Genomic DNA, 14,118 nt, shown 5'->3' with positions numbered 1-14,118 from the left:
GTTTTTAAACACTTCTAAGGCTTTGCAGTAAATATTTACCAGTAAAGAACCCAATTGTTTAGTATTTATATGTTGAGGAAAGTTTATTGACTGGATCTTATCAGGAGTTTGATGTAAAATGATACCTCTCTGTGGAAGAACACTGTTATTTACATTAAGCCAAAAACTCCAAAGTAGTTATCCTAAAAAAAGCTTACAAATTTCTTTTACCTTTAGCACCCTCAAAAGTAACAACACAGAAGTACTACTGCTAACCAATCTGCAAGCAGGTAAAAATCTCCTTCAGTTCTAAAAAGTCTGCTTCTCATTTCTTGTTTGGCTTTCAAAAATATCAGCCTTTATCAGAGCTCTTAATCGTATCTACAACAAACCCCAGCATAAATGACATTTCTGTGATAAGCGTTACCAGTTAAAAAGTTTAGTCCCTTCAGCTTATTTGTGCACAGTTATATACTAGACACCACACTAGCACCTGCAAAAAAAAAGGTTAATATAACATTATCTCTCTTTCTTCACCCACAACTGCCTGTCTCTGATCTAAATGATTACTGGGCTAATTACAGTCCATAATACATGGGATATTTACAGAACATTTGCATAAATGTTGAGCTACAGTCATCAGTCTAACATCTGACTGCAGCCCAGCCAGCAGCCACGTTCTTTCTACAAAAGTGAATGGATTCATTAGGATTTTAATTTTTACTGTCTTAAATACGTGCTCGTGTTTTTGGTGACAAACCTTTGAACCTCCTTACCCTTCCTTCATGTAGGTAATACTGAATTTATTTGGTAGCAAAACACATTCAATTTGTTTGGGACTCTGAAAACTCTTAAGATCATATTTTCTTTTTCATTTTTTTTTTTCCCCCAAAACATAGTTCAGTGTTCTGGAATTATGAGAAGGGGAAGTACTGGTAGCTCCATCTGCCTTGCAACTAATAAAGTTTGTCCCCAGTGAAGGACAAAGCGTTAACAGACTCATGGTGTGTCTGAACCAGGAACTGATGGGCTCCTGAATGTGCTGTGTCATTGGCATCTGAAATAGTTCAGTAATTATCTGAAATTTTTTCCCATGCCTGTAGCAATGTCTCCCTCTCACATGGATGCCCTAATAACATGATGTCACATTAAAGCTTCCTCCTGTTAGGCAATTTAAAGTGCCTTCCCCTTATCCCCAGCTGTCTATTTAGAACAACCGGCAGTAACTTACTTCTCTCAGAGACTCCTACATCTCTCTCAAATGTGGCTGAAATTAGCCAACATATTAAAAATTATTAGGGGACATAGAGGAAAACTTCATATGCTTGCAAAAGGTCACCTCCCTCTCTTATTACCAGTAACTTTCCATCGTAAGCCTCCAAATATCAAACTTATTCCACTCTGTCCTGGTTTTGGCTGGGATAGAGTTAATTTTCTTAGTACTTGGTGCAGTGCTGTATTTTTGCTTTAGTCTAAGAATAATGCTGATAACACACCGATGTTTTAGTTGTTGCTAAGTACCCTAAATCAACGACATTTCAATTTCCCATGCTCTGCCATTGAGGAGGGGCACAAGGAGCCAAGAGCGATCACAGCCAGGACAGCTGACCTGAACTAGCCAAAGGGATATTCTACGAACACAGAGCATCATGCTCAGTATATAAACTGGGGCAAGTTGGCCAGGAACCACCAATCGCTGCTCAGGTTGGGATGGGTATTGGTTTGTGGGTGGTGAGCAGCTGTATTGTGCATCACTTATGTTTATTGGGGTTTATTCCTCTCTTTCTTTTCCCTTTTTTATTTTTTTATCATTATTGTAATACTATAATAATATTTTACTTTATTTCAATTATTAAGCTGTTATCTTAACCCATGATTTTACCTTTTCCTGATTTTCCTTCCCATCCTGCCAGGGAGGGGTAGGAGCATGGACTGAGTAAGCAGTTGCACGGTACTTTCTTGCCAGTTGGGGTAAACTACAACACACTCCTTTACTTTCTGACACTTGCTGTATATATTTCTGTATTCTACTCTACACTGCTTAGCTCCTTTACCAAAATCTTTAAAATGAGGGGCTTCATTTGCCACTACCTGCAAATTGACCATACTCCTGACTTAAAGTCCTTATCCACACCTTACCTCAGCCCTTTCCTTCTCCTTAATCATAGGACTCGTCCATGGAAAAAAGTTTTGGGAGCAAAAAACCTGCCACCAACACAACCTTGCCACCAACACAACTACTCAGTAGAGCATATTTGGCTACGTTTTCTAATGCAGTGTGCCCTTTCACAGCCGTGGATTATACTGGCAAATGGTAGCTGGTTAGGCATGCCGCTGCTCAGTGTGTTGCTACCTGGTGGACTACCTTGTGGACATTTTTTATAGTGTACCATAAAACCACTGCTGTGGAATAAGACATCATTATGACTACAAAGAAATTTTGACAGATGGGAGTTAATTGCTAAAACTGTCCAAGGTTCAATTAAACAAGCTTAAAAATGAGGGTTTTTTCCTCCCCAGAATCAGAGTAGCTGTTCAAGATCTATCTAACTTTCCTAATGTATGACCATTCCCTTTCTCAAGCTATTTTGAGTATATACTTTTTAAGAGCCTGATCCAGTGAACCTCAGTAGAACTACATTATGCAAAATTTAATATATCTGAACCTTCCAGAAACATTATGATGACTGTTACTAATGTCATGGCTGGTATATTACCATGGCTCTTCAAATAAAACTGTCATTGTCTGAAGACGGTTAGCACAGAGAAATCCAGGAGAACAAATACTGTTTGCAATATAGGCTTTGTTGTTTGTTGGTTTTGTTTTTTCTTCTCCTCCGGTTTCTTTGTATTGCAAAGCAGCTGCACAATAAGACTGTTGATACTACAGTTCACCTTTTGAAGTGATATGGTCCAAGGTAAACAGTTTTGGCTAAGCAGTTTTCTAGCTGTTATGTCCACACGTTGGGGAAGAAAAGAACCGGTCTGCTTCTTTTTCACAACAATCTTGAGTTCCAAGACAAATCAAACATGAATCAATGCAGCAGTAGATAGATGACCTATAAAAAGAACTGCCAACCTGCAACCTGTGATCAGGTATGTTCAAGATACGAAGAACTGATTTGTAATTAAGTTGCGAGAGTACCACTTGGAGGATACCTATTTCTTTTGGAATGGAAAACTGCCATACTTGAAAGCTGCTATCTTTTGGCATAAGAACATCAACTCTATGTTATAGGTCAGATGAACACATACAGTGAAATCAGAGAATCCCTGTTTGGTGCACACAGCTATTACATACAGATGGTTTTCTGAGCTATTCAAGAACTACAAATAAAGGTTTTAAAGAAAATATCATTACTTACATGTAATATTCTGCATTTCCTTGTATCAGCACTATATCAGAGCAAACTGATAGAAACAGGGAATTAGTATATGTGAGAGTAACAGCCATTTTTAAAGGTGTACTTAAAATGAAAAAGAATGCTGTTTAAAAGAAAATGCATGCTCTGTAATCAACCAAACTTTGGGATGACAGCACTTAAGCCAGCATTGGACTCTGCAGGCACTCTGCTGATGAAACAAGCATTTACTGACATTCCAGCCTCAGGATCCACAGCCATTTTAAAACAAAAGGTACCCATTTTTTTTTTTGGCACAAGATGCTGTGCCAAAACAAACTTCCTGCAGAACCACTGCACTCTTAGTCTCCTACAACTGAAAAATATTACTTGCCATTGTTGCTAGACCAAAGCATGCCTCTGTTGTATTGAGCCTCAGTGTACAAATACAACATACAACAATTGCATAATTTTGCTAAAAAGTTAAGTAACACTGAGAAGACTGAGGGATGGTTTTACAAAAGTGTATTGGCACAGCTCTGCTTTTATGAGATTCAGTAGCAAAGCTCCCACTGACTTTAGTAGGAATTTATGGAACTTCAGCCCTAGCATAGAATACTTTCTGCCAAGATGTGTTTTTGTGTCTTATACACAGAAAGTAAACAGAAAACTACTGATAAATAGGAAATTATACTTAGTTATTCATTAACTGCTCTTGTTAAAACCAATACATAACTTTGTATTTGGCAAAGAACTGAATGGCTCTTCTTTTATCTATCAGGGAATGTATAGCAGCCTAGCTAAATGTAATATACCTTTCTTGTTAACGTGCTTATGCTTCCTACATGTGCCTCTGCTGGTGTGACACTAAACACTCTGATTAGATTCCTAAACAATTAACTAAATGTCCCCATAAATCATTAATTATTCTTTTTGAAATAACACACAACCACCTTTACACATCTAGTGTTTATCATCCATGTGTTTTGTTTCTAACAGTGGGATAGGATTGTCTTAATGGGCAATGATGTCTTGAGGTGCTACGATATAATGCTGGTGGGGGATGTTATAATGTACATGTATCATTTTCCTCCTAACACAGCTCCATTTCTTTATAAAAAGCTACTTTAACCACATCTCAGCTATTGTTCAGTGAATGTCAAATGAAATAATCCAAAAGAAGAGGTGAAGGGGAAGAAAATATGCATGTGACATCAATATTAATGCTAAGAATGTATAAAAAATAATCACATTTATACAGCACTTTTTGCTACAGAACTTCTATTACTGCAACTACTGGTGGATGAGTGTTACAAGTAAGAACTAACACACAACAAAGAACTGAACAGTTTGACCAAAGTCACAGAGAAAGCAACAAATAGGAACTGGACACCATTTTTTGACTTTTAACCCCTGGACAATGATAACGTCAGTCAAGAACAGACTTGAAAAGAAAGAGAACTAATCAGTTCTTAGTTAGCCTGGCTGTTTCTCATATCTTCTAGATGAACATTTCTACTATGGCAATTTGAAAAATTCCTGTACATTCTACAAAGCACTGTAACCATATGCCTAAAGGCTTGTTTTATCTTCTTTCTCCATCCACCTATAAATGGCTCATTAGGTCATTTCAGAAACCATTTTTGCTTCTCTGAAGTTACACATAGCCATCTGCTTCTCCAGGGAAATCCAAGACAGATGTGCAGCTCGCATTCCTGCTCAGGCGTGACAGGGGCACGGAGGCAGGTGCAGGCAGCCCTGAGCAGATGACAGGCAGGTGCATGCGTGCCTCCGCTTTCTGATGGCATGCTCCCTTCCCCTCCCTGGCTCCAGCCCCTGCACGTCGCCTGCCCTGTGGGGATACAGGTCACCCCTTAAATGCAGTGGAGAGCAACCCCACCTACACCATGCAAACACCACCTCCAACAGTCATGTACTGCTTGATTCTTCTAACATACAATATATACGGAATTGAAAACTACTTATCTCAGGAGTAAACATACACTTTGACCAACACAAACTTGGCAGGAAAATGTCAGCTGATACCAGAAATTATTATTATTTTCCCTCTCTATAATAAGTGATCTCTGATTTTTTCAAAGCTGTCAGTTTGCTTAATATTTTGGGAGCACTTTATTATCCTCACTATTAAATAATTATGTTTCACTTCCTGCAATATTATTAGGCATGGATTAAAAATTAACAGCAATTTTGTTACCCGAAATTCCAGTGTCTTTTACCTGAAACGTCCTGAAAAACTCTTTATGCTATATAAATTGTAAAAGTATTTATAACTGAAACACTGCTGGTATTTCCTTGTTGAAACCTTGTTAATAATGAACTACAGGGTAGTAAAAGGGGAAACTCACAAAAAAGCAGAGCAAATTTATACAATTATTGAGGAAAGATGCAACATCATCCTCCACAAAAGGAACAGAAATCCTCTCTTTTAAGGCTCTTGCTCAAACTCTTGCCCAAAATTTTCTCCATAAGCAAACCGAATCCAACTAAATGAATGTATTTTTCTCAGAAAGTGAACGAGCTGGTCTAGTCATACTGGGGTTTCTATTTGTGCCAGTGACACATAACAAAATTCACAGAGTTATGTGAATTCTGATACTAGAGTTTATGTCAACTGTAAAAAATGTTCAGGGAAATACACTGTAATAATACTAATAAATATACCAAATTTGGTAAAGACGAAAATGGGGGAGAATGCGGCAGAACACCAATTTTGTCTGGAAGTTGAATATGTAAGCCTAAAAAATACTTTTTATATGTTTATGAACCAACAACAGCAAAGGAACAATTGTCCATGCAACAAGACCAAGAAAACTTGAATTTCTTCAGAATTTCAAAAGATGCTTATGAAAATAGCCACAAATGTAGAGATGAGACTTTCAGCAATGCTGTAAGCAGTGAGTAACTTCAGCTCCTAAGATAAAATTGTATTTGCACTGGTTTTTGATCCCCGACATTTCCAACACTCTGCCAGTTACAATCTCACCTGTCATTTTAAAAACACATTTCACAGATGCAGATGTTGTGGGACTACAGATCCTGACTCAGTAAAGCATTTGACAATGCATCTGAATTCCACTTTAGTTAATACTAATGTACATCACAGAGGCAGGTCTTAAGTATGTGAGAGGGGTTATCTGTGAGATCTTTACAATATTCTTACCTGTATTTTCTGTTTTACCCAGTCCAATTAGACTTTATGCAAATATTTATTAGGAAACAGTCACACAGGCACAATAAACACACTCCCTGGGGAAGAAATAATTTATTTTCTTTTTTACGCAATTATATTTTGAAAAATACAGATAACTCACAAAGGCTGTTTGGAGTTTGTCTTAAAAGTATCCCATCTAACGGTGTTGACAAACTTATCTTGGGTTGCCAAATAGGTCAGAAGATTGAAATTCTGGAATGTTCAGAATCTGGGTATTATTTACGCTTTTGTGTCCACAAGGCAAGGGATAAAGGACATCAAGTTTAAAAATAGAGAAAAGATGTAGCAGAATCTTTCTGAAATTTGAGGGACCCAAACCAAGATACCCACACACTGCTCTAAAACATTGTGCTTTAGCACATGAATGTGGCTAAGTATCCCTCAGAAAAATATTCAGAGAAAAAGTCTTGTGCAATATTAGTATAATGCTACTACTAAGCTAATTTTGCTTCCATGACACTGTACAATGCAAAATAGTTGAAGATCCCATGGAACTACAACTCTTGCTAAAGCTATTTCTGCCCATCAAACTAGTTAACTAGCTTGCTGAGTATTTGTTCTATTATTATTATTCCAAAAGCTAAGGAAGATTTAGGTTAGATATAAGGAAGAAGTTCTTTACTGTGAGAGTGTTGAGGCACTGGAACAGGTTGCCCAAAGAGGCTGTGAATGTTCGATCCCTGGGAGCGTTCAAGGCTAGACCGGCTGGGGCTTTGAGCAACACGTTCTAGTTGAAGGTGTCCCTGACCACGGCTGAAGGGATGGAAATGGATGATCTTAAGGAAAGGATGATCCTTTCCAATCCATGCTACGATTTTATGATTCTAAGTAATACTTAACATGTATTTTGTGAAGGTTCATTTGCAATCAAATTGCAAAGGCTCTCTGGAGCTTACCATTTAAGATCTAAAATGACTGCTCATCTTGCATCAGTAATACTTTTTAAATAACTGAAGGCATTAGAAAACTTGAAGGAATACACTTCGGCGCTTGACTTTCTTATACTGCATATACAGCCAAACTGTTCCTTTTACAAGTGGCACAAAAGATGGAATTACTCCAAAGCAGATATTCTGGCATAACTGGATTTTTTCTTCTTTTACGGCAAAGCTATAAAGAGCTTGCAAATGCCATAAATTCCAGCAGTGATATTTATGTCCAATCATGCATCTGCTATTAACTTCGAGTTCATATTTTCTGACATACATTTCACTTTTAAAAGCATTTAATTGGACCCAAATTTCATCTACCAATTTCCAGGTATATTTCCTTTTTAACCAGATCTTTCCATCTCATCTTTGGCCACGACTTTCAGAAAAGATGTGATTCACAGCTTTGCACCTCCAATACAATTTTCTTATACATTCATGTATTTAGAAAAATCTTAGAAAAAATATTCTTGTGCTTATAAGTCATTATGGTCTGTCCTGTTTGGCCAGTATTTTAAATGCATTACAGGTAAAGATGATTTATAATTGCACTCGTAAACAACCAGGGCCAGCACAGTACAAGAAACAAGACTGCAAGCATGACTGCTGGTGTCTCTGCTCCTCAACAATGGCCTCAAAGTTAGACTGATGGCTCTCTGGGCTTTTTGCCAACACCACACACCAATTTAAAATAGAAAGGAGGGAAATAAGCAACCTGGGGTCTAAAATTTCATTCTGACCTTATGTGTAAGCTCTACAGGAGGCCTGGGCAAAGCAGAATGTTAATCTACCATATAAGGGAGGCACAGGGCAACCAGGGGGGGAAAAATACATTTTGGTATTTCGAAACCATCAATCTTGAAAACTAATCAAATCTTCATGTATATACATTATGTTATTTTCAGAAAATACTGTTTAATGTGAATTTTAGTTATATGTCCACAGCCCACTTTCTTTCAGCATGACTTAAACTATGGATTTTTCTGGCTTCAACTCACTTTATTCAAACCATGAACATTTAAGTTTCATAAATTTGCAGGTTTATGGATCTCATTAGCTATGAAATATGGATCCTATATCAGAAAGTAGATTTGAAAGCGAGGATGAAGAGAACTTTTCAGCAGAACAGGCTCTATTCACATTTTCTCTCATATTTCACAGTGGAAGTTTAGTTTTCTTTTGCTAAAACACATTTACTAATGGACTCCTTTGTAGGAACAGAATAATTTTTTTTATCAAATCAATGTTCTTCACAGAACTGTCTACAAGGAGTAAACATTTTTTCCTACATTTAAAATAATGCAGTGTTACGTCCGAAACTGCAAATGAGTAAGCATATACTGAAAATTTTGCAGATGCTTACTATGTTTAACATAACTGCCATGAAAGCTCAGTTATTAAGTTCTAGGGATCAAGTTTAACTTCTCAGTGAAGAATAACAAGTATGGTAAACAGACTAAACTATTCCTCTATTTTTCTACTATAGAACTAATATACTAATCAGATATGTGTTAGTGTAATTAACTGCACTTGGATCCTTCAATTTTAAACACAAATACATAGAAAATTAAGCTGTTAAATATCTACTGGTACCATATTTACTAACTATTAAAATAATTTAACAGCATAACTCAATTTTATAAAACTACCAAATAAAGATAGTAATAAGTAAAACCAGTTTAAGCTATTCTGGGACGGAATCATGAAAATGAGATGCTTGAATTACAGTGCTCAGAAAGCTTGCTTTACTGACCATTATTTTTAGAATATTTATAGAAATTATTCTATTAGCTTAATCTCTGGCCTTTCCAAAACAAAATTCAAAGGACATTATCAACTTCATCTACACAACACATTTCAGAAGCACAGAAACAAGAAATAAACCACTTTTTACTCCTCCTGTGAAGTGAGATTAACCTCATATGAATCCTCAATTTGATCCAGGTGCTACCACAAAATTTTAAGTGACATATATAAAGAAGTATTTTTATGACAATTAATACAACGTAACATCTTCTTTTAATATAGCTTGACAAGCCAGAGATACACAACCAACTGAGAAACAGCAACTATTCTCCTCTGGGACATCCAGGTCACCAAAACACAGAAAGGGAGGTTAATCTGGAAGCAATGGGGGAATGTTCTGAAAGTGTTAACCCCTATTCACAATCTGGGAAAGTTACAAAATTTTGTGAACAGCTTTGAATTAGCAGAATGGCTGCTGATAAGCGGTACACATGGATTAATATTATGTGTTCAGATACAACACTCAGATTTATAATTTCATAGAACTACAACGCAAATGAATCATGGAAAGAGATCTAATTCAAACAGAATAAACTTCCAAGCACTTCAAACATTTACAAAATAGTACCTGTGAGTGCACTTATAAACAAATTGCTTCAACACTTCCTGCTTATTCTTGCCTTCCTTATGCCTTTACTGAATGACTATCACAACAGACTTGATAAAATGATGATATACTCAACGTTAAGTGCAACACTGTGCAATAATGTCTTCAACAGAAATAAGTCCTACGTTTTTGCTGTTTTCCATATTGCCTTCAACTCATTGTTTCTTTTTTGTTACACAGACCTAATACTTGATCACCTGCAGAAAAAATCTGTGATAAATTCTGAAAAATTCTTAGGAGACTGGACTTTGTCTGTTATAATGCCTCAAATAACGCAATGGGAATCAGACTGGTTTTGTTATTTTGGTCCCTGTCCCCTAGAAATGAATGGATAGCAATGGGAGTGGTTGGGTTACCAACCACAATCAACAAAAATCAACAAAAAGTACAATCAACAAAAAGTACTTTTACAACTCTTAACATGCACTCTTCAAAGGAATAGAGAACTTACTGGAAAGCTGAGGAAGATTTTCAGAGTGAAAATGTGTTAAGGTTCCAACCATTTCTAACCCTTTCCCCCTTACTTTTAAGTAAGCCTACAACTCAAACAGCCACTGACATGTGCAGTCTGTGCTGTAAGCTGCTAATACTTTGAATACAATTGAAAATACTCTTGTATAATTAGATATGCAACAACAACTATTTAGATGTTTCTACTGCAATAACCAACTAGGAACCTGCTTTTCCACATATGGATTCAAGACAGAAAACGAAAAAAAGAACCACATTGCACAGAGTATATAAAAATATTAAAAAGCACTCCTGAAAAATTATGGAATAGTGTGATACAAAACATATTCACTACATTAGGCCACATTAGGTAACGGCATTTTTTTTTGCTTTAGTTTCTATTATGTTTATGTTCTCCCACAAGTAGTAGTACTAAACCTTATGTGAGATAGTGATTGTGATACAAATTATGTCCCAAAACACTATCCTTGAGAAAAAAGAATGAAGCAATGTTGCACGACAGGATTCACCGTTACAAATTTTCCATCAGCTGGAAGTCTGGAAGCCAAGTCAGGAAGAAATCTGAGAGGACTGCAATCACCAGACAATGTCATTTGTATTTTACTTTTTTATTCTGATTAACAAATGTAAATATTCATATGAACTGTAGCACATTAAAAGCCTATATATTTACCACGATACTCAGTTCTTGTATCTGAAAAAAACTTAGTGTAGAAGAATTTTCCCCCCAAATATTTATCGCACAGTTACCATTAACATTTTATGCTATTCAATTAATCCAATCCGTACCTGCAAACTTGCCAGTTCGGCAGCTGACTTCCCTTTGAGGCAGAGAATGAGTGCCACAAATGCATTTAAGTCCTCCATAGAGAGGCTACTGACCTAAAACAGATGAAAAAATAACACATTATCTGAAAGCTCTGAAGAGGAACTTTCTGAAAATCAACTCTTCTTGCTCAAGCACATCAAACATAAATCAACAACCTCACGAAATTATGACCACCATGAATACATCATCTAAGAAGACACTTAAACGGAACAAAATACTTTCACAACTTGAATGAAGCACATACCCCAATACCTGTGTAAATTGTGTACACATGGATTTCCACACAGCAAACAAAATGCCCACCCTTCATGTATTCCCTTCTCTTCCCTTGGAGTTTCTTAATTACAAGAAATTTCTTCATCTCCATAACACTAAGCATAGTAAAAACCTGAGAATTAAAAAAAAATATAAATTTCTTTATAATCAAGACCCAGAATGAAAACCACCTCAGTGAGCCACAGGCGTGACCACCCTTAGGAATTTTTTCAAAGGTTTACATGGTTATCTGTTGGAACCTTTAAAATAATCTAAAATATTTTACTTTAAGCTAAATCTTAAAATGTAACAAATCATATTTGGATTCGTTTAAGGTTTTAGGCTGCATACTTGAGCTGGAAGAAGTCAAAACTATAAGAAAACTAAACCTAAAATGTTCAAGGGGAAAAACGTGAGGAAAAATCCTAAATTTGCATTAACAGTTCGCTCCAATACTTCTATAAGAAAAAGGAGAATGGAGGCATTTACTGTTGTGAAAAAGTAGTCTGAGATTCTACAGGGGCACATTAACTCAGGAGAAAGACAATGCCTCTAGACCAGCTGGGCTGATTCCCTGACATTACCAGTCCGTTTCTGATCATTTGCTTCCTCTGTCAAGAACACTATAGATAATACATGTGCACCAGGACCAAAGATCTGTTACAAATGTTGAGGCTATAAAGAGGTCTCTAAGTGAGATCCATAAAGCATTACAATTCTTTTATCAGCTGGAACTTGAGAGAAGGTTTCTGTTGCAAAGTGCAGAAATGTGCATTGTAGGCTTACGGTAGTTAAAAGGTTGCCTACAGCTCTGCACTTACTTTATTTGTGGGGAATGCTGTGTACATCCCATTTCAAACTGTTAAAGAGTTTCTATCGAGGCTATTAAAAACCAAAAAGTGACAGAAAAAAAATTATGTAGATAAAAAAAATTATGTAATCAGTAGGAAAAGAAAAAAAAAATCCCAACAAGAAACCCCAAACCAAACAACAACAAAACAAACAAGAAAGCCCCAAACAATAAGCAGACATCTAGAATCACTTTATTTAGTAAGAGCAACCCATTCTTTCCTGCTCAAGATAAAAATTATTCAACCATTACTGAGAATTCGTTTTTAAATCATACCTTGCTGCTTGTTCTACTGTAAAATACTTTCCTTTCTACAATGCTGTTAAAATTTGCATCAAGCACACGAATCTGAGGGGTATCAGAAAAAACTTCAAGCATTCTAAATGCTTCTTGGTATTCATTAACTCCACCAGGCTGCTAAGATCTGATAATGGCCCTACTTTACCCTGTATTTTAAGCCAGATGTCACCTTTGTGTAGATGGCAACAAGAGAGGTTTACTAAACCTGTACATTCTATGCATTGCAATAAAAGAAAGAGTGACTTTCCTCTACAAAACAGCCCTTAATACTTGTACAATTGTGTCCTAAGAAAAATAAGTCCAAGACTGCTTGCAAGTACAACAGCAAGAAAATGCCCCTAACAGAGCAGATAGACCAAAGACTTACAAATACCAAAACACTTCTTTTGAGAAATATTTTATTCAGTCACCAAGGTTGGTGGGTTATCGTAGTTCCAGTGTCAGATTTCTTCCACAACTGCAAGAGCTTGAAGGAGAATTTCCCCTTTCTTTGCAGGCTCCACATTTTGGTATTCAAATGAACGAATTTCAACAACTTTAAAGACAGACCTATTATTTTGTAATTTTTTCACCATTTCTGTTCTTAATTTGGAGGACATTTGAAAAGAACCCTCATGGAAAAGATTACTCTTCAAACTGACACTTTCTTTACATTGCTAAGATTTGTTTATTTCACATTTTTTCTTGTTTGGAAAAAACTTGCATCTTAAGTTTTCATTAAATACTTGCACATGAATTTTGAGGAAGCCAGATGGGTAGGTCAGTATGCTGGCTCCTCCAAAACTTACACTAGATGATAAGTAATGACAGTTTTAAGAAGTATACCTCTCTCTTACATGAGCTGAAAGAAATGATGTTAGCCTGCTTCAAGACAACCTTCAGTTGCTCATCTTAAATCACCTTTGAGGTAAAAATCTGTCTTCCTTCTCTAATATAAATGTAAGACTAAAGTGATAAGTAAAGACAAGAATTAGGCCACAGTTAGACAAGCACTGTTTTCTTAGCTACAAAACAAATGGAAGCAGTATGGCTAGCTTGAAACGTGGATGCTGGCACTCTTGCTCTCACGTTTTCCTCTCAAACACCCAAGAAAACAAATGGACTACTAAGCAACACATAAAACAACTCCTAAGTGAGAAGCAATTTAATCAAAATCAGTTCCCTAGTCTGGTTCACAAGGCAGATTGTATCAGTGAAATTCAGAGGGCAGAAGAGACTCAGGAAAATGGAACAGGTGTTGAGAAACTGGCAATGCCATGAAAAATCTCCCATGAAACTAAGTCCATTGCATGTCCTCTGCTATTGCTATTGCTAACTCTTCTGCTATTATTCTTCCTGAAAACATCATCTGCAAAACTGTTTTCATCTTTGCTTTTAGCATTCACCATTGAAATAGTAAGTTCCGAAAACCAAATCCCTAACAAGCTGGGGTTTTTTTCCACTTTATTAATTTTGCTGTGATAAAGGCCCAGTAAATCCATATTTCTGTAGGTATTCTAATCTGTTATTCTTCTTC

General features: G+C 36.4%; 1 protein-coding gene across 5 annotated transcripts in view; it reads right to left on the bottom strand.

The window, feature by feature from the left end:
* The window catches only part of FAM120B (family with sequence similarity 120 member B), a 51,974-nt gene that overhangs the window by 16,573 nt on the left and 21,283 nt on the right, over positions 1-14,118 (bottom strand). For 4 of the 5 annotated variants that reach the window (XM_061378764.1, XM_061378763.1, XM_061378762.1 and 1 more), the window contains exon 6: positions 11,158-11,250. The exons of the other annotated variant lie outside the window; for it this stretch is intronic. In XM_061378764.1, coding sequence (XP_061234748.1) covers positions 11,158-11,250 — 93 coding nt within the window. The remainder of the gene's footprint in view (positions 1-11,157; positions 11,251-14,118) is intronic. 5 annotated transcript variants of the gene reach the window in all.

This window comes from Neopsephotus bourkii, unplaced genomic scaffold (assembly GCF_033783945.1).
Source record: "Neopsephotus bourkii isolate Nb327-2 ecotype Australia unplaced genomic scaffold, CSIRO-AGI_Nbou_v1 NB_1767, whole genome shotgun sequence".
Lineage (NCBI taxonomy): Eukaryota > Metazoa > Chordata > Aves > Psittaciformes > Psittacidae > Neopsephotus > Neopsephotus bourkii.
The sequence above is the reverse complement of the archived record's forward strand: the minus strand, read 5'-3'. Positions and strand labels throughout refer to the sequence as shown.